Here is a 22,208-nt window from a genome sequence, read left to right as displayed (position 1 = left end):
ATGGAGGAACTCAAACCTCTGTTGGCAAAAAAGAAACTGCTCAAGGCACAATTAACGCGTTTCGGGACGTTTCTCGAAAAAATTACAACGGAAAAATTAAACGAATTGAAAATCAGATTACAAAACATTAAAGAGATTTTGCATGAGTTTAACAAAATACAAAACGCGATTGATTTACTAAACAAAGACGACGAGTATAATGACGAATACGAAATATTTGAAACAAAATATTATGAATTAATAGCAGAGGCGACAACATTTATTCAAGAGCGAGATAATGACACCGTATGTAAAAGCGCTATAAACGATGAAACGACCGGTTCGGCGGGGGCTGCGACGGCTTATGCACCGAGCGACGGTTATTTTCATAAAAATGTTAAACTTCCTACGTTGGATTTGCCTAAATTTTACGGAGATTATGATCAATGGATATATTTTCACGATACTTTTAAATCGCTCGTTGACAATGACAACTATGTAGATGACATCAATAAATTTCATTATTTATTTAGTTGCTTAAAAGGTGAAGCAGCGAATATCATTCAATCTCTTGAAATCACAAAGGAAAATTACAAAATTGCTTGGGATATGTTGCGTCAAAGATACGAAAATAAGGCGGTTATAGTAAAAACACACGTTAAGGCTTTGTTTGAATTACCGATGGTTACAAAAGAAGCTCATCAAAACTTAAGACGTTTAATTGATAGTTATAACAGGCACACTCGTTCTTTAAAGGCCTTAGGTGAACCAGTAGAGCACTGGAGCACGTTGCTTACACATTTGATTTTTAAGAAATTGGATGACGCTTCTAAAATGAAATGGGAGGAGCACGCGGGGCAGACATTTAATAATGATGTACCAAACATAAAAAGTATGATAGATTTCCTTACAAATAGATGCAGTATTCTGGAAACCATAGAAGGTCATAACAAAACGAATAAACATATAGGACAAAAGAAGAATGAGCGTACTATTACAAATTTAGCTACGAACAACAAAACATGCGTTTTTTGTGAATCGGGCGATCATTTCATTTACGGTTGTAATAAATTCAAAGCATTAACTACAAGCAAAAGAGTTGAGGAAGTTAAAAAACTCAGGCTTTGCTTAAATTGCCTTCGTTCGGGACATTTCTCGATGGATTGCAAATCTTTGTCCACATGTAAGGCTTGTAAGCAAAAACATAACACGCTTTTGCATTATGATACACAAACAAATACACACACAACTGAAAAACGTGTTACAACCGCACATACCATGAAAGCATTGGAGAATACTTCGATAATTTTAGCAACCGCGCAGGTTCACATCAAAGATGCGACTGGAAAATGGTGTGAGGCTAGGGCACTTTTGGATTCTGGCTCGCAGTCGAATTTTATGACAATGAAGCTTGTAGAAAAACTGCAATTACATACTTACAATTTAAACGTACCGGTAACAGGTATTAGTCAATGCAACCTTAATGTTAAGTATGGAACGAATACCAAGATTAAGTCTATATATAACTCATACACCATTGATTTATCATTTTTGGTTATAAGAGATATAACTGATAACTTGCCAAATGTTCCAATAAACATCAAAGAATTAGAAATACCGCGACACATTAGGTTAGCTGATCCGAAATTCCATCAACCAGGAGAAATAGATATTTTAATAGGCGCTGGCTTATTCGCTGAATTGTTGTCTATGGGTCAAATTAAACTCGGAATTGGTTTACCTGTTCTACAGAAATCAACACTGGGATGGATCGTATCCGGGCCTATGAGTACAAATTTAAGGCAAAAGGTGCGCAGCAACGTTTGTATAAATAACTGCGAGATTCAAAGGGCCTTGGAAAAATTTTGGAAGGTTGAAGAGTGTGCGGCACAAATGGTTTTTTCTGCGGAGGAAAAATATTGTGAGAATCTGTATCAACAGACGACTGCAAGGGACAACAATGGACATTTTGTGGTACAACTGCCAACGAAAGATAATATTAGCGAATTAGGAACATCGTTTGAAACTGCTGAAGCAAGATTTTTAAATTTGGAACGAAAGTTATTCAAGAATCAAGAATTATGGAAACAATACTCTGAATTCATGAGTGAATATCAAGAATTAGGACACATGACAAGAGTAAATCGCGACGATACATATGCGTATTATTTACCTCATCACGCAGTGATTAAAGATACAAGCAGCACTACGAGGCTCAGAGTAGTATTTAACGCTTCGACAAAAACAAGTACTGGCATTTCGCTGAATGATACTCTAATGATTGGACCTACGATACAACAGGAATTATTTTCCATTCTCTGTAGGTTTAGAGAACATAATTACGTATTAACCGGTGACATTGCAAAGATGTATAGACAGGTAAACATCATACCTAGTCAGAGAAATTTACAACGTATTGTATGGCGACAAAGTCCTGAACATGATTTGGAGCATTTTCAATTAAACACGGTAACGTACGGCACCGCATCAGCATCATTTTTGGCAATTCGCAGTCTGCATCAAGTTGGCATAAATATTCAAAATAAACATCCTAACATAGCTAAAGTTATAATCGACGATTTCTATGTTGATGACCTTATTACAGGTTCAAAGACTTTGGAAGAAGCATTGAAATTAAAAAATGACTTAAGTGAGATCTTAAATGGTTGCGGATTTGAATTGCGGAAATGGAATTCGAATTCACAAGAAATTCTGCAAGGAAGCGATGAAACAAGCGTGGATTATCTAATAGGTGACTCTAAGGATGTAAAAACGCTGGGAATTTTATGGTGCTCACAAGACGATACACTTAAGTATTCAATTAAACCTATAGTTGAATATGGGAAATTAACGAAACGTATTATTCTGTCAATTATTGCTCAGATATTTGACCCACTTGGTATTGTATCTCCTTCTACGATCAAAGCAAAGGTAGTTTTACAGCGTTTGTGGCAGCTGGGAATCACGTGGGATGAAGCTGTACCTATCGAACTTTACACATCATTCAAGAGGCTTTATGAGGAAATGCAATATTTGGCAAAACTACAAATTGATCGAGACATTTTGCTAACAGATTTTGCAATGGTAGAAATGCATGGTTTCAGCGATGCTTCTGAAATGGCTTACGGAGCATGTATTTACATTAAAACCATAAACCAAACTAAAACAAAGATTCGTTTATTGTGCGCCAAATCGAGAGTAGCACCTTTACGGAAAATTTCATTGCCGAGATTGGAACTCAATGGTTGTTTATTGTTGGCAGAACTAGTGAAAAAAGTACTTGATTCATTAAACACAGAAATTACTAAGGTTTATCTCTGGACTGATTCCACCATAGCGCTTGCTTGGATACATGCGGATCCTTCGAGATGGCAAACATTTGTTGCAAACCGCGTATCGCAAATACAAGAACTAACAGCACATGCACAATGGAAGCACGTAACCAGTGCAGAGAACCCTGCAGATTTGATTTCTAGAGGTATCGAGACTTCTCAATTAATAAAGTCTAACCTTTGGTGGGAGGGGCCGAAATGGTTAAAGAGTAAAACTTATCCTGATATTGACATGAACTTTCCTAAGGAGTTACCAGAAAAGAAAAAAAATAAACTAACTTTCCATTGTACAATTACATGCGACATTTTTGATAAATATTCATCATTAAATAAATTAAAAAGAGTTGTTGCGTATTGCATGCGCTTCTACAATAATTTGAGAGAACCTAATGAAAATAAAATAAAGGCAAAATTAACTACACTAGAGTTAGAAAGCGCGTTTATGCGACTTTTGAAAGTCATGCAAAGACAGGAATTCAAAACTGAGATTGATTTATTGATGGCTAAAAAGAATTTGCCTAAAAGTAGTAAATTATTGTCTTTGAATCCAATGTACGAAGATGGATTGTTAAGAGTTGGTGGTAGATTGCGTAATTCAGAATATGACTACGACATCAAACATCCAATCATATTGGCTAAAGGACATCCTTTGACTAATTTAATTATACGTGAGGAACATTTGAGAAATTTGCACCTTGGCCCACAGGGACTTTTATCTTGCATCAGACAAAGATTTTGGCCTGTTGGCGGTTTAACTGTCGTGAAGGGGGTGATTGGGAGATGTATTGTATGTTTTAGAACTAAACCAGTAAGTCCCAGTTATTTGATGGGTGATTTACCTAGAGATCGCACATCGGCTATAAGACCATTTTATGTAGTGGGTATAGATTTTGCTGGCCCATTCAACAGCAAAGATGGGAAATTAAGAAACAGAACTATCATTAAATCATATGTGTGTTTATTTGTGTGTTTTGCAACCAAAGCAGTACATATTGAGGTGGTATCAGACCTAAGCACCGATTCATTTTTAAACGCATTCAAGAGATTCGTATCTCGACGAGGTTTATGTAAACGAGTTTACACGGATAATGCAACTAACTTCGTTGGCGCTAAGAATTATCTCAACGAGTTGAAAAAAGTAATCGACTATAACAACGATAAACTTGAAAGATTTTGCTTGAGAAATAACATAGATTGGCAATTTATTCCGGCACGTTCTCCGCATTTTGGAGGTTTATGGGAGTCTGCTATCAAATCGGCTAAATCGCATTTTATACGAATTATTGGCTGTAACGTTTTAACCTTTGAAGAGTTAACAACAATTTTTACTCAAATCGAAGCAATACTAAATTCTAGACCACTTACTCCTTTATCCACACATCCTGATGATTTCTTGGCTCTTACCCCGGGACATTTTCTCATTGGAGAACCTCTTAATACGATTCCTCAGCGAGACGTTATGGATATCCCCTTCAACAGACTGAATCAATTCAACAAACTTCAACAAATGTATCAACATTTCTGGCGAAGATGGTCTATGGAATACATCAACATCCTACAACAAAGAGGCAGATGGTCTCAAGCTGTTGGAGAAAACGATAAGATTGGACAGCTAATATTACTCAAGGAAGACAACACTCCACCGTTGAAATGGCGACTGGGAAGAATTCTTGAAGTTCATCCTGGCAGTGATAATATTGTGCGAGTTATTAGTGTAAAAACAACCAGTGGTGTTGTGAAGCGGGCTGTTAAAAAGGTGTGCGTTCTTCCTATAGACGTTGAAGTACCTAAAAAACTATAACATGTAATATTTAGATTTTCGTTATACTTACCTATTTTTATCTTGAAAGTTAGTACTTTCAACGGCGGCGGTATGTTGAGTTAGTAACATTAATATTTTTAAGTTTTGAGTACTGTTGGGTTGGTAGTATTGAAAACGGTGCACATTGCACACAACACGAAGGGGTGTCATGGCGAAGACGCGAGTTAACGGTCATGGCATGTAAAGACTTAATCGTTTATACTTGAATATATTAAAATACAGCAGAAACTAAAAAGTGGATTTATTCCCCAAAAACAATTGCGTTTTCATCTTAATACTAAAAACGTCAAAACACGGGTTGCAGCTTAAATAATTGAGGGAGGATTATTTATGAAAATTAAAAAAAGATTTTAATGTTAAATTAAAGGTGATACTTTTCTCTTTAAAATGATATATAATATATATGTAGTTGGGTTATAAAAATGTTGAGATAAAAACATTTGAAACTTTGTTCCGATTTCATCTTAATACTAAAAACGTCAAAATGCCGGTTGCAACTTAAAATATTGTGGGAGGGTTATTTATGAAAATTAAAGAAAGATTTTGATTTTAAATTAAAGCTGAAATTTTCCTTTTGAAAATGATATACAGGGTGATTCACATAAGAACCGACACAGAGCAGGGACATGTAGAGGACAATAAATTAAGATGATTTAACGCAACTTATTTCTATACTAAGTTGTACGCCTGAGGAGTTATAGGCCTTCAAACATTATATACATTAAGCTTGAAAAATCAAATTTGGTATACGTTATGAGTGTACCGAGGGTATTAATTTGTAGCAAGTTGAGACCAATTGAGGCATTCCAAAGGGTTGATTAAGGGTGATGGTCTCCTAAATTTTGACAGATCTTTTTAACCTTTTGGTGAATTTAATGCATTATTACCTCATTTCATGTGGAATTTAATTCTAAAACTTTTCTTACTCTTATTGTTTTTTAAAAACCTTTGTCGTTTTCATAAAAAACTTAAATAACTAAAAACACTTATTTCGTAATTTTACTTAAAATAAGCGAAAATACAGTAGTCGGCTATGAAATTGTACGTCAAACTTGACAAACAGGTTATAAAGTTATTTGACAACAAGGTTTTATAACCTATTTGTCAAGTTTGACATACAATTTCACAGCCGACTACTGAATTTTCGATGATTTTAAGTAGCATTAACGAAATACGTGTCTTTAGTTATTTGAGTTTTTTATGAAAACGACAATGTTTTTTAAAAAATAATAAGAGTAAAGAAAGTTTTAGAATTAAATTCCACATGAAATGAAGTAGTAAATTATTAAATCCGCCAAAAGGTTAAAAAAATATGTCAAAATTTATGGTACCATCACCCTTAATCAACCCTTTGAAATGCCTCAATTGAGTTCAATTTGCTACCAATTACACTCATAACGTATACCAAATGTGGTTCTTCTAGCTTCATTTATTACGAAGATATTTAACTTTTTAAAAATTTAAGAGCCAGCTTTGAAGGCCTATAACTCCTCAGGTGTACAACTTAGTACAGAGGTAAGTTACTTTAAATCATCTTAATTTATTGTCCTCTACATGTCCCTGCTCTGTGTCGGTTCTTATGTGAATCACCCTGTATATATAGTTGGGTGATAAAAATTTGGAGATAGAACCATTTGAAACTTCGTTACGTTTCCATCTTAATCCTAAAATGTCTAAATGCAGATCGCGACTTAAAAGCAATATGATATTAGAAGCCGAGGCAGCTGAGGTGCTGAGGCAGTCGTTGAAATATTACGAAATAATAAGTAAAAGTTTCTGTACATACAGCATTAATGTAATAATTCTAATGTAATTATTAGAAGCCGAGGCAGTGGCTCAAATATTGCAAAACAATTAATAATGGTTACATTTTATTATTACGTTATTAGAAACCGAGGCAGCGAAGTTACCGAGGCAGTGGCCCAGGTATTACAATGTAATAAATAAAAGTTTGTTTTTAAGGTTAATATGTTATTAGAAGCTGAGGCAACTATGTTGCCGAGCTAGTAGTTGAAGTATTAATATATTATTAAAAGCCCAGATAGCTTTGCTGCAGAGGCAGTCTCAAGTGTGAGAAAACGGTAAATGATGGTTACTTTTTATTATTAATATTTTATTAGAAGCCGAGGCAGCTATGTTGCCGAAGTAGTGGCTCAAGTATAACAAAACAACAAATAATGGTTAATTTTTGTTATTATTATTTTGTTACTATTCCCGGTAGCCCGTCCTATGGGAATCGAGTGGTTGAAAGTAGGCAGGATATCTGCGACCTGATTATTTCAGTTCTGTATTTGTTGCTTGGATAGCAGCCGCAAGCTCTCTTCTTAATGTATTGAGCCTTGGTTTGTTCAAGACGACATTTCACGTGGATTATCACATGTGAGTCCCTAAACAGAGGTGGGTCCATTCAATTTAATCGCCAACTATAGACCCATCTTTATTCTGTCAATAGCCTCAAAGTCTTTCAACGCCTTATCTATTTGCTTATGTTTAATGTCAAATCACCCTTAATCCCTGAACAACAAAAAGGGATTTTTTTTTTGGGGTAGGTCAGTAGAATCAAAATTGATTTCATTTTCTATTTTTTTTTATTAAATACCTTTGATAACAATAGCCAAGTTGATGAATAGCCTTTGACAGGATTAATCATGGGATTCTTAAGGAAGCCATCTGGGCCAGTTGTTATTTCTGTTCTACATCAATAATATCCATGCCTGCTTTTACCACTCAAAATTTCTTTTATTTGCCGATGACAGCAAAATATTTACTCCAATTGGTTCACTTCATGACTGTGTGAAATTGCTGGATGACCTGGATAATCGCTTTTGATTTTATCTTTTGATAATCGCTCGGTGTTCTCTTTGAGTCCAAACTTACCGTTTGCATCCCAAATATAATAAATAAATAAATACAAATAAATTAAACAACTTTAGAATAACACCCACATTGATGAAACCAAAGACTAAACTAGGTAAAAATAACATAAACCTATTTATGTAATTGAATTAAAAAAAATTCCATGTTTAGAGAGGAAATTTATATTGACGTGTTTAAATGATTACTTTATCTGTGGAATGCTTTATATTTTGTAAACAATAATATTGAACTGAATTTATTTTAATTCATTATTATTGTTTTTGTCTTATTTAACGATAAACTCCGCATTAGTTAATAGATAATTTTTGAAATAAATGTTATCAATTAAATTAATATGTTTAATAAAACATCTTATACGTTTTATGTTTTATCATTTATGCATACTGTCCTTGTTACTTTATCTTTTTACTTTATAATTTATTATTAAATTTATCATATAGGGAAAGTGACCAACCTAAATTTAGTGATTTTAGGAGGTAACTAGATTTAGGTTGGTAGTAAAAGGAGCCAGAATATAAGTTGGCGGTAAAAATCAAAACAAATCAGCACCATCTACAGGTTGGAGACGCAAGCGATGGAAGTAGGTAACTAAAAGGTATGGGGAAGGTTTGAATTAACGGTTTTGAACGCTAAAAGGCATGCCCCACGACCGACGCTTGAATGCGCGTGCGCAGAAAATAGATAACACGTGGGTACAATACACGTATGCACTGCCATAATATATTGTATTATACGAAAATGTGAGTACAGCGTGCATGGAGTTTGAAATATTTAAAAACAAAATGAATCATAAGTTTCAATGTGCCCTATTCAGGAATATAGAATTTTTCAGGTAAATTAGAAATTAAATAAAGTGTATAACATTATATGAAATTTTAATAAAACTTTAGGGATAAAATATTTTACCAAATATACAAGAATGATGAAAGTGAAGTGTGTGTATGGATTACATACATTGAGACTGAACATGGGGATTGCTTCAAAGATTACGATTGGCACCTTAGATGGGAAAGTGACGAGTTCATCGATTTGGTGGAAAATGAAGTTCAAATATTAAATTTATTTTAAGAGAATCGTGCTCCGAAGGGGTTCATGAAATTTTAGCGGATTTATAGTAAAAATTGATCATTAAATATAATTCAATTACCTTATAGGAAATATTAAATTTAAAAAAAAGTGTATTTATTGTCATTTAAATGTACTATATTGAAATAAATATTAAAACAATATTGTTGTAAATTGTTGTAAAACAGCTGAACGTGTTTAAAAAAACACTTTTTTGTTTTTTGAGATAAGTGCGTCATATTTAGACTCATTTTAAAGGTTTTTTTAATAAAGAATACTTCATGAAAGAACACCATGAAGTTGTCCATTTGTTTATTATATGATAACTAACTTCAGATTTAAAATGTCAACCTCAATTTTGACATATTTGTAATTTTCATTAAGAATCCTTTAAAATGAGTACAAACACGACATATTTATCTTCAATATTAATGACTTCCGGCCAACTTCCGGTTAGAAATGTCAATATCAATTTTGACATATTTGTAATTGTCGTGAAAAATCCTTTAAAATGAGCCCTAACATGATACGTTTAATTCGAAGTAATTTTAAAATCAATAGCTATATTCATTGTTGCTAACTTCGGGTTTAACGTATTTTTATTCAAACTTTTTTGTTTTTTGAGATAAGTGCGTCATGTTTGGACTCATTTTAAAGGTTTTTTTTAATAAAGAATACATCATGAAAGAACACCATGAAGTTGCCCATTTGTCTAGTATATGATAAATAGCTTCAGATTTAAAATGTCAACCTCAATTTTGACATATTTGTAATCTTCATTAAAAATCCTTTAAAATGAGTACAAACACGACATATTTATCTTCAATATTAATAAAGTTATGGTCAAGTTCCGGTTAGAAATGTCAACGTCAATTTCGACATATTTGTAATCGCCGTGAAAAATCATTTAAAATGAGTTCAAACATGATACGTTTGATTCCAATATTAGTCGAGATATAAGCAACTTCCGATTTGAAATGTCAATGTCATTTTGACAAATTTTTAATTTTTATAAAATGTCTTAAAATTTATCACAAAAACAAAAATGCAATAAATAAAATTTAAAATTTAGGTTGGTATTAATATTTAATAATTAAACTGCTATCTTCATTGTTGCTAACTTCGGGTTTAACGTTTTTTTTTCAAACTTTTTTGTTTTTTGAGATAAGCGCGTCATACTTGGACTCATTTTAAATGTTTTTTAATAAAGAATACATCATGAAAGAACACCATGAAGTTGTCCATTTGTCTAGTATAAGATAACTAACTTCAGATTTAAAATCAACCTCAATTTTGACATATTTGTAATCTTCATTAAAAATCCTTTAAAATAAGTATAAACACGACATATTTATCTTCAATATTAATGATGTTATGGTCAACTTCCGGTTAGAAATGTCAATATCAATTTTGACATATTTGTAATTGTCGTGAAAAATCCTTTAAAATGAGCCCAAACATGATACGTTTAATTCCAATATTAGTGGAGATATAAGCAATTTCCGGTTTAAAATGTCAATGTCATTTTGACAAATTCTTAATTTTTATAAAATGTCTTAAAATTTATCACAAAAATACAATAAACAAGATTTAAAATTAAGGTTGGTATTAATATTTAATAATTAAATTGCTATTTTCATTGTTGCTAACTTCGGGTTTAACGTTTTTTTTTCAAACTTTTTTGTTTTTTGAGATAAGTACGTCATGTTTGGACGTATTTTAAAGTTTTTTTTTAATAAAGAATACATTATGACAGAACACCATGAAGTTGTCCATTTGTCTAGTATAAGATAACTAACTTCAGATTTAAAATCAACCTCAATTTTGACATATTTGTAATCTTCATTAAAAATCCTTTAAAATGAGTACAAACACGACATATTTATCTTCAATATTAATGAAGTTATGGTTATATTCCGGTTAGAAATGTCAACGTCAATTTTGACATATTTAAAATTGTCGTGAAAAATCCTTTAAAATGAGCCCAAACATGATACGTTTAATTCCAATATTAGTCGAGATATAAGCAACTTCCGGTTTGAAATGTCAATGTCATTTTGACAAATTCTTAATTTTTATAAAATGTCTTAAAATTTATCACAAAAACAAAAATACAATAAGAAAAATTAAAAATTAAGGTTGGTATTAATATTTAATAATTAAATTGCTATCTTCATTGTTGCTAACTTCGGGTTTAACGTTTTTTTTTCAAACTTTTTTGTTTTTTGAGATAAGTGCGTCATGTTTGGACTCATTTTAAAGATTTTTTTAATAAAGAATACATTATGAAAGTACACCATGAAGTTGTCCAATTGTCTACTATATGATAACTAACTTCATATTTAAAATGTCAACCTCCATTTTGACATATTAATAATCTTCATTAAAAATCCTTTAAAATGAGTACAAACACGACATATTTATCTTCAATATTAATGAAGTTATGGTTATATTCCGGTTAGAAATGTCAACGTCAATTTTGACATATTTGAAATTGTCGTGAAAAATCCTTTAAAATGAGCCCAAACATGATACGTTTAATTCCAATATTAGTCGAGATATAAGCAACTTCCGGTTTGAAATGTCAATGTCATTTTGACAAATTCTTAATTTTTATAAAATGTCTTAAAATTTATCACAAAAACAAAAATACAATAAGAAAAATTAAAAATTAAGGTTGGTATTAATATTTAATAATTAAATTGCTATCTTCATTGTTGCTAACTTCGGGTTTAACGTTTTTTTTTCAAACTTTTTTGTTTTTTGAGATAAGTGCGTCATGTTTGGACTCATTTTAAAGGTTTTTTAATGAAGATGACAAATATGTCAAAATTGACGTTGACGTTTCAAACCGGAAGTGATTGTATTTCCATTAATATTAAAGTTAGATATGTCGAGTTTGGACTCATTTTAAAGGATTTTTATGAAGTTGAAAAATATGTCAAAATTAAAAGTTGAAAGTTCGAACTTTTTATATATAACTTCTTCTAGTTCTAGGTTTAGTGTTAGTTCTAGTTTTTATTGTTATTTAACCCTAAATTCCTGTACATTTTAATTGGTCTAAAAATATTTTTTTTTTGATTTAATTCACTTACCTTGTTTATAATTTCATCCATTTACCCATTTTGAATTAAATACAACCTTTAAATCCAATTAATTATGTGTTTTTCATTAGAAAAACTTAAATTCAACGTTAATTTTGACAAGCAACTGCAATATTTGGATCTTAATCACCATGGTAACCGAGACAAGTTGGATAACCTAAAAATAATAAAATTTTAACCGTTAATATTTCGCTTTATATTTTAATATTTTTTTATTTTATTTTATATCTTTTTTTTATATTTTTGTATCTTGCTTCTTAAGTGAAATACACTGTATAAATAAAAACATAGAAATCAGTTCTTCCAATGACGTCACATCAAGGCTTTTGCAGGGGGATACGTTCATATATTATGGGGTTGGATGTGACGCCAACGAATTCGTAATCTATACAATGTAAGTTGTTGTTGTTAGAAGAACATCAAAATAAAATGTAGTTAGGTGTCATCACTGCGAGTTAGTTATTTTCTATCCTATCTCTTTCCCAAGAACCAAGAACCCTTTGGTTCACAATTTCATAATATTTTTACTGACTTCAACTTAACCAAGCATACATATCAGTACGCTGGGTTGCATAATATTACTATGAATTGTCTTGTAACGAATAAAAAATGTCTGTTAACGGATTCGTTTGACACAAAAGTCGTTTTCTAGAAATTATTTTTTCTTATGTTAGGTTTTTTTCCAAACAGCCTCTTTTTTTACAGATTCCTTAGCCACAGCGCCATGTAACGTGTTAATAAATTAACATCACTGTATTGCTATACATTATATTATACAGGGTGAGTTATTACTATACCGGCGGTCGATAGTTACTAAACCGTTTGAAAAACAAAAAAATGTTTTATACAAAAGTTGTTTGACTCATCACTTTCTATTACCTAAAATTATTTTCACTTATACAGGTGTTCCATTTAAGCGTAATGGAGAGTACGCAAACTTATTTAAACGGAACACTCTGTATATATTATCATATTATGAATACAACTAAATTTGTTTATACAATAAAATATATGTTACTATTTCACAGTGTTCATAGTTCTTGAGATATTCAATTGTTCTTCCAAAATGTGCCTATTACAGGATCTTTTTGAAAACGATGTAAAAACGATATTTTTTCCGATTTTACCTTGAAACTACGTCAGACAATAGTCAAAGCCAGTAGGTAGATGATAGTATTCAAAGATATTAGATACACCATACAGGATGTTTATAAAGCTTAGCTTAGTTACTTTTGATGTTTTTCAAGTGGCTTTTTCTTCTTTCTTCTTTCGAAAAATGTGTAATAAAATGTCATTATTGTACTTAAAAAGTGACAGAATGTAATAAATTCTGTGCTTTTTTTGTCACTTTTTTTTGTTTTTTCTTTTCTGTTTGTCTGTCATTTGTAAATCAGTAATATTATATTAAAAAGCAATTAAAAAAAAAACTTTAATAAACAAATAATCAAAACGTGATAAAAATACAATTAAATGGCAGAACAATAAATTCCTTTTTTAATTACTAAATTATTTGAAGGAAATGCAGCAACAAGTTTAAACTATAAACAATTACTAAACGTTGCTCAACAAGTAGGTATTAATCTGATTAATATTTAGAAGTTGTTCAAAACGCCGCCCATTTTCTCCTCTACAAGTATTAATGCGCTGTATAAAAGATTTTGAGGTATCTCTTAACATGTACAGGGTGGTTCAAATTCGATGTCCGAATAGGCTCCGAAAAGTAGCTTACATGTCATGATCTCGTTTTTCGAGAAACTGCTAATGCCGAAAACCTCAAAGCGCTATCGTCTTTTGTTTTTCCCCTAGAGACCAAAATTGAAAATATCGTAAAACCAACAAGTGCAATTATCTTGCTTGTTTTTATTGGTGGAGTATTATAACTAAGACATTATATGGACACTTTTTTACAGAGAATTTCATGACGTAGTCAAAAAAAATTTTTCGGTTTTAGATTTTGAGATATTATCACAATTTTCGTTTTTTTAAATGGAAACAACCACTGATTATTCGCTTATTAAATTCGTTATTTTTTTCTGATTACAAAAATATAGGGTTTCACAGGTCTATTTCTAATTGTTTTAGAATAAAGCTAAAAATAAACGTTTTTTTAGTGTCGTCAAAGAAATTAAATTTACAGTTTCCTGTAAATTATAACTAAAAATTAAAGTAACATATTTCTGATGTTTGAAACAAATACATTTGTTGAACTATTTAATTTATATTTGTTTCACACGAAAGTTGGAATAGATTGCATTATTTCACTTTTGTAATTAATATTTAATATTATTATTAAATGTCTTAATAAATTATTGATAGATGGCGTTCATATATATTTTATTTAATTCAAATAAACATAGCAACATTTGTTTGTATTCAAAAATTTTCTGAAGTGTTAAATTTAAAAATCCTGTTTTCTAAGATGGATTACGAAAATTACGTAAGAAATTCTCTAAAGTAAGAAGTAAATTTATATGGCAGAACAATTGCATATTTTATTTACTTTTTAAAAAATCACCAGCTTATAGTTACTTTTCAAATACCAACCTTATTTCTTCCCCCAGATTTAGGTTGGTCACTCTCCCTATCCTTTTTACATTGGAGCATGATGTCACACATGGAGCAACTTCTGGTCCAGAACTCTCAATTTAATATATAAAAAATTGTTTTTAAGGTTAATATGTTATTAGAAGCTGAGGCAACTAAGCTGCCGAGGCAATAGATGAAGTATTACAAAATAATAAGTAAAGGTTTTCTATACAGTAAACGTACAATAGCTCAAGTGTGACAAAACAGGAAATGATGGTTACTTTTTATTATTAATATTTTATTAGAAACCGAGGCGGCGAAGCTGCCGAGGCAGTGATTGAAGTACAGGTTGCGGCAAAACTCCCTCTCTAATTTGAAGGTTGAATAAAAAACAGATGGCAAAAATTAACGAAACTGTAATAACACGAATGGAATCTACAGAATGGGAAGTTACGTTATTATGTTTTACAAGTATCTTTTTTTTTGAACAGTATATCGGTCAAGTGTTTTCCTTCGTTATCAATGCATTGCCGAATACGAGTTCGGAAGTTACCGTTATTGGAGTGCACAAAACCCTCGGGAACTCCATGAAAAGCCTCTACATAGTAGACGTGTTGTCGTGTGGTGAGTGATTAACAGTGTCGGGATCATCGGCCCGTACTTTTTTGAAGAAGGAGGAGTGGCAGTGACTGTTCACTCGGATCGATATATTGGAATGCCTCAAACTTTTATGGCACCACTATTCAATGCGGTACAGATTCAACAGGATATGTAGCTTCAGTAGAACGGGGCCACTGCTCACTCAAGCAGGAGATCTTTTCAAGAACTGAGGCAGCTGTTCCCAGAATGCTTGATGTCTTTGCGCGGAGACATCCACTGGCCAGTACCATCTTCAGACCTTACTCTCTGTGATTTTTTTGTATGGGGATTTGTTAAGGCTGAAGTTTACAAACATCGTTCTAGGACTCTGCCAGCCCTACGACAAACGATTCAAGAAGAGATTGCTCGTATTCCTCAAGAAATGTAGATTAGAGTAATAGCGAACTTCCGAACTCGCATTAGGCAATGCATTGATAACGAAGGAAAACACTTGAGCGATATACTGTTCAAAAAGAGAAACTTGTAAAACATAATAACGTAACTTCCTATTCTGCAGATTCCATTCATGTTAATACAGTTTCGTTAATTTGTACCATCTGTTTTGTATTCAACTTTCAAATTAGGGAGGGAGTTTTGCCGCACCCTGTATTATAAAATAATAGGTAAAGATTTCTATAAATCATTACTGTATCATCAAAATCCGAGGCAACTGTGCTGCCGAGGCAGTGGCTTAGGTATTACAATGCAATAAATTAGAAGCTAAAAAATTAGAAGTAAAGCAGTGATTCAAATATTATAAAATAACAAGTAACAAGTAACAAGTAACAAATAACAAGTAAACAGTATTAATTAGCGGTGGAACGGATATCCGGCAAATAGCTGACTTTGGTCGGATATTAACCCATTAACTTTCAAAATTCGCTATAAAATTCATTTCTTGAAGGATCCTTGTGGAAATATCACCAATTATTAATTAAAGTATCCTCTTTTTAATGCAACAAGCTGTTTTGAAAAATCGCTTTTAGTTTTTGAGAAATAAATTTTTTAAATGTTCGACAATTTTTTCGAATTTTGCAATTTTCGCCGATTAAGTTTCAAAAATTCGTATAAAATCCATTTCTTGGAATATGAGTATGAAAATTTCCCAAAGTGTTAATAAGAGTGTCCCCTTTCCAACGAACCAGCACGTTTTGAAAAATAACTTATAGTTTTTGAGAAAACAATATTTGAAATTTTGATAAAATTTTCGATGTTGCAATTTTCATCGATAACTTTCAAAATTCGCTATAAAATTCATTTCTTGAAGGATCCTTGTGGAAATATCACCAATTATTAATTAAAGTATCCTCTTTTTAATGCAACAAGCCGCTTTGGAAAATCGCTTTTAGTTTTTGAGAAATACATTTTTGAAATGTTCGACAATTTTTTCGAATTTTGCAATTTTCGTCAATTAAGTTTAAAAATTCGTATAAAATTCATTTCTTGGAATATGAATATGAAAATTTTCCAAAGTGTTAATAAGAGTGTCCTCTTTCCAATAAACCAACACGTTTTGAAAAATAACTTTTAGTTTTTGAGAAAACAATATTTGAAGTTTTGATAAAATTTTGGATGTTGCAATTTTCATCGATAATTTTCAAAATTCGCTATAAAATTCATTTCCTGAAGGATCCTTGTGGAAATATCACCAATTATTAATTAAAGTATCCTCTTTTTAATGCAACAAGTCGTTTTGAAAAATCGCTTTTAGTTTTTGAGAAATAAATTTTTGAAATGTTCGACAATTTTTTCGAATTTTGCAATTTTCGCCGATTAAGTTTCAAAAATTCGTATAAAATCGATTTCTTGGAATATGAGTATGAAAATTTTCCAAAATGTTAATAAGAGTGTCCTCATTCCAATAAACCAATCCGTTTTGAAAAATAACTTTTAGTTTTTGAGAAAACAATATTTGAAGTTTTGATAAAATTTTCGATGTTGCAATTTTCATCAATAATTTTCAATATTCGTTATAAAATTAATTTCTTGAAGGATCCTTGTGGAAATATCACCAATTATTAATTAAAGTATCCTCTTTTTAATGCAAAAAGCCGTTTTGAAATATCGCTTTTAGTTTTTGAGAAATAAATTTTTGAAATGATCGACAATTTTTTCGAATTTTGAAATTTTTGCCGATTAAGTTTTAAAAATTTGTATAAAATCGATTTCTTGGAATATGAGTATGAAAATTTCCCAAAGTGTTAATAAGAGTGTCCTCTTCCCAATGAAGAAAACGTTTTGAAAAATAACTTTTAGTTTTTGAAAAAACAATATTTGAAGTTTTGATAAAATTTTCGATGTTGCTATTTTCATCGATAACTTTCAAAATTCGCTATAAAATTCATTTCTTGAAGGATCCTTGCGGAAATATCACCAATTATAAATTAAAGTATCCTCTTTTTAATGCAACAAGCCGCATTGGAAAATCGCTTTTAGTTTTTGAGAAATAAATTTTTAAAATGTTCGACAATTTTTTCGAATTTTGCAATTTTCGTCGATTAAGTTTCAAAAATTCGTATAAAATCCATTTCTTGGAATATGAGTATGAAAATTTCCCAAAGTGTTAATAAGAGTGTCCTCTTTTTAACGAACCAGCACGTTTTGAAAAATAAGTTTTTGAGAAAATAATATTTGAAGTTTTGATAAAATTTTCGATGTTGCAATTTTCATCGATAATTTTCAAAATTCGCTATAAAATCCATTTCTTGAAAGATCCTTGTGGAAATATCACCAATTATTAATTAAAGTATCCTCTTTTTAATGCAACGAGCCGTTTTGAAAAATCGCTTTAAGTTTTTGAGAAATAAATTTTTGAAATGATCGAAAATTTTTTCGAATTTTGCAATTTTCGCCGATTAAGTTTTAAAAATTCGTATAAAATCGATTTCTTGGAATATGAGTATGAAAATTTCCCAAAGTGTTAATAAGAGTGTCCTCTTTCCAACGAACCAGCACGTTTTAAAAAATAAGTTTTAGTTTTAGAGAAAACAATATTTGAAATTTTGATAAAATTTTGGATGTTGCAATTTTCATCGATAATTTTTAAAATTCGCTATAAAATCCATTTCTTGAAGGATCCTTGTTGAAAGATCACCAATTATTAATTAAAGTATCCTCTTTTTAATGCAACAAGTCGTTTTGAAAAATCGCTTTTAGTTTTTGAGAAATAAATTTTTGAAATGTTCGACAATTTTTTCGAATTTTGCAATTTTCGCCGATTAAGTTTCAAAAATTCGTATAAAATCGATTTCTTGGAATATGAATATGAAAATTTTCCAAAATGTTAATAAGAGTGTCCTCATTCCAATAAACCAATCCGTTTTGAAAAATAACTTTTAGTTTTTGAGAAAACAATATTTGAAGTTTTGATAAAATTTTCGATGTTGCAATTTTCATCGATAACTTTCAAAATTCGCTATAAAATTCATTTCTTCAAGGATCCTTGTGGAAATATCACCAATTATTAATTAAAGGATCCTCTTTTTAATGCAACAACCCGCTTTGAAAAATTGCTTTTAGTTTTTGAGAAATAAATTTTTGAAATGATTGACACTTTTTTTGAAATTTTGCAATTTTCGTCGATTAAGTTTTAAAAATTCGTATAAAATCCATTTTTTGGAATATGAGTATGAAAATTTCCCAAAGTGTTAATAAGAGTGTTCTCTTTCCAATGAACCAACCCATTTTGAAAAATAACTTTTTGTTTTTGAGAAAACAATATTTGAAGTTTTGATAAAATTTTCGATATTGCAATTTTCATCGATAATTTTCAAAATTCGTTATAAAATTCATTTCTTGAAGGATCCTTGTGGAAATATCACCAATTATTAATTAAAGTATCCTCTTTTTAATGCAACAAGCCGTTTTGAAAAATCGCTTTTAGTTTTTGAGAAATAAATTTTTGAAATGATTGACACTTTTTTCAAATTTTGCAATTTTCGTCGATTAAGTTTTAAAAATTCGTATAAAATCCATTTTTTGGAATATGAGTATGAAAATTTCCCAAAGTGTTAATAAGAGTGTTCTCTTTCCAATGCACCAACCCATTTTGAAAAATAACTTTTTGTTTTTGAGAAAACAATATTTGAAGTTTTGATAAAATTTTTGATGTTGCAATTTTCATCGATAACTTTCAAAATTCGCTATAAAATTCATTTCTTGAAGGATCCTTGTGGAAATATCACCAATTATTAATTAAAGTATCCTCTTTTTAATGCAACAAGCCGTTTTGAAAAATCGCTTTTAGTTTTTGAGAAATAAATTTTTGAAATGATTGACACTTTTTTCAAATTTTGCAATTTTCGTCGATTAAGTTTTAAAAATTCGTATAAAATCCATTTTTTGGAATATGAGTATGAAAATTTCCCAAAGTGTTAATAAGAGTGTTCTCTTTCCAATGCACCAACCCATTTTGAAAAATAACTTTTTGTTTTTGAGAATACAATAGTTGAAGTTATGATAAAATTTTCGATGTTGCAATTTTCATCAATAATTTTCAAAGTTCGCTATAAAATTCATTTCTTGAAGGATCCTTGTGGAAATATCACCAATTATTAATTAAAGTATCCTCTTTTTAATGCAATAAGCCGTTTGGAAAAATCGCTTTTAGTTTTTGAGAAATAAATTTTTGAAATGATAGATAATTTTTTCGAATTTTTCAATTTTCGCCGATTAATTTTTAAAAATTCGTATAAAATCTACTTATTGGAATATGAGTATGAAGATTTCCCAAAGTGTTAATAAGAGTGTCCTCTTTTTAATGAACCAACACGTTTTGATAAATAACTTTTTGTTTTTGAGAAAACAATATTTGAAATTTTGATAAAATTTTCGATATTGCAATTTTCATCGATAATTTTCAAAATTCGTTATAAAATTCATTTCTTGAAGGATCCTTGTGGAAATATCACCAATTATTAATTAAAGTATCCTCTTTTTAATGCAACAAGCCGTTTTGAAAAATCGCTTTTAGTTTTTGAGAAAAAAATTTTTGAAATGTTCGTCAATTTTTTCGAATTTTGCAATTTTCGCCGATTAAGTTTTAAAAATTTCTAAAAAATCCAGTTCTTGGAATATGAGTATGAAAATTTCCCAAAGTGTTAATAAGAGTGTCCTCTTTCCAACGAACCAGCACGTTTTGAAAAATAACTTTTAGTTTTTGAGAAAACAATATTTGAAATTTTGATAAAATTTTCGATGTTACAATTTTCATCAATAATTTGCAAAATTCGCTATAAAATTAATTTCTTGAACGATCCTTGTGGAAATATCACCAATTATTAATTAAAGTATCCTCTTTTTAATGCAACAAGCCGTTTTGAAAAATCGCTTTTAGTTTTTGAGAAATAAATTTTTGAAATGATCGACACTTTTTTCGAATTTCGCAATTTTCGCCGATTAAGTTTTAAAAATTCGTATTAAATCCATGTCTAGGAACAGGAGTATGAAAATTTCCCAAAGTGTTACTAAGAGTGTCGTCTTTCCAATAAACCAACACGTTTTGAAAAATAACTTTTAGTTTTTGAGAAAACAATATTTGAAGTTTTGAAAAAATTTTCGATATTGCAATTTTCATCGATAATTTTCAAAATTCGCTATAAAATTCATTTCTTGAATTATCTTTGGGGAAATATCACCAATTATTAATTAAAGTATCCTCTTTTTGATGCAAAAAGCTGTTTTGAAAAACCGCTTTTAGTTTTTGAGAAATAAATTTTTGAAATGTTCGACAATTTTTTCGAATTTTGCAATTTTTGCCAATTAAGTTTTAAAAATTCCTAAAAAATCCACTTCTTGGAATATGAGTATGAAAAGTTCCCAAAATGTTAATAAGAGTATCCTCTTTCCAATAAAACAATCCGTTTTGAAAAATAACTTTTAGTTTTTGAAAAAACAATATTTGAAGTTTTGATAAAATTTTCGATGTTGCAATTATCATCGATAATTTTCAAAGTTCGCTATAAAATCCATTTCTTGAAGGATCATTGTGGAAATATCACCAATTATTAATTAAAGTGTCCTCTTTTTAATGCAACGAGCCGTTTTGAAAAATCGCTTTTAGTTTTTGAGAAATAAATTTTTAAAATAATCGACAATTTTTTCGAATTTTGCCGATTAAGTTTTAAAAATTCGTATAAAATCCAGTTCTTGGAATATGAGTATGAAAATTTCGCAAAGTGTTAATAAGAGTGTCCTCTTTCCATTGAACCAACTTTGATAAGATTTTCGATGTTACAATTTTCATCGATAACTTTCAAAATTCGCTATAAAATTCATTTAAATCGTTTCGGAACGATTTTTAATACCAAGTGGTATTAATTTGATTAATAAAAAAATATTTTCGTTAATTCCGAATAAATGTACTAACCAATACAAATAAATTAATCTGAATTTAACAAAACAACTTTAGAATAACATTGACATTGATGAAACCAAAGACTAAACAAGATAAAAATTACACAAATCTACTTATTTAATTGAATAAAAAAATTTTCCATGAAATAATACCCCCAGTGGAGATAAAATTATAAACTTACCATATTTAAAGAGGAAATTAATATGGACGTGTTTAATGATTTCTTTATCTATGGAATATTTTACTTTTCGTAAACAATAAAAGAATTGAATTGAATATATCTGTGTATTTATTATTATTGTTTTTGTTTTTCCTTAAAGATAAACACCCCATTAGTTAATAGATGATTTTTTAAGTAAATGTTATCAATTAAATTAATACGTTTTATAAAATATTCTATTAATTTTAAGTTTTAGCATTTATCCATATTGCCCTTGTTGGATATAACATAATTTATTATGTGTGTATCGATTAAAAGTTTATTCAGATCCAATTTTTTTACTTCATAA

The 22,208-nt window shown here is 30.1% G+C and overlaps 1 protein-coding gene and 1 long non-coding RNA gene across 2 annotated transcripts; both read left to right on the top strand.

The window, feature by feature from the left end:
• On the top strand, positions 1-5,112 carry LOC139432412 (uncharacterized). Its single transcript, XM_071200935.1, has one exon. The coding sequence runs from the start codon at positions 1-3 to the stop codon at positions 5,110-5,112; it is 5,112 nt and encodes a 1,703-aa protein (XP_071057036.1).
• A 3,573-nt stretch (positions 5,113-8,685) lies between these two features.
• On the top strand, positions 8,686-9,239 carry LOC139432384 (uncharacterized). The gene is made up of 2 exons (XR_011642198.1): positions 8,686-8,842; positions 8,901-9,239. It is a non-coding gene; the product is annotated as an uncharacterized lncRNA (long non-coding RNA).
• Positions 9,240-22,208: the final 12,969 nt, after the last annotated feature.

The sequence above is a fragment of the Onthophagus taurus genome, unplaced genomic scaffold (genome assembly GCF_036711975.1).
Source record: "Onthophagus taurus isolate NC unplaced genomic scaffold, IU_Otau_3.0 ScKx7SY_15, whole genome shotgun sequence".
NCBI classification, from domain to species: Eukaryota; Metazoa; Arthropoda; class Insecta; order Coleoptera; family Scarabaeidae; genus Onthophagus; species Onthophagus taurus.
The sequence above is the reverse complement of the archived record's forward strand: the minus strand, read 5'-3'. Positions and strand labels throughout refer to the sequence as shown.

What these genes read in the sequence shown, in the direction of transcription:
- LOC139432412 (XM_071200935.1), top strand. Translation starts at nt 1, where the DNA reads ATGGAGGAACTCAAACCTCTGTTGGCAAAAAAGAAACTGCTCAAGGCA.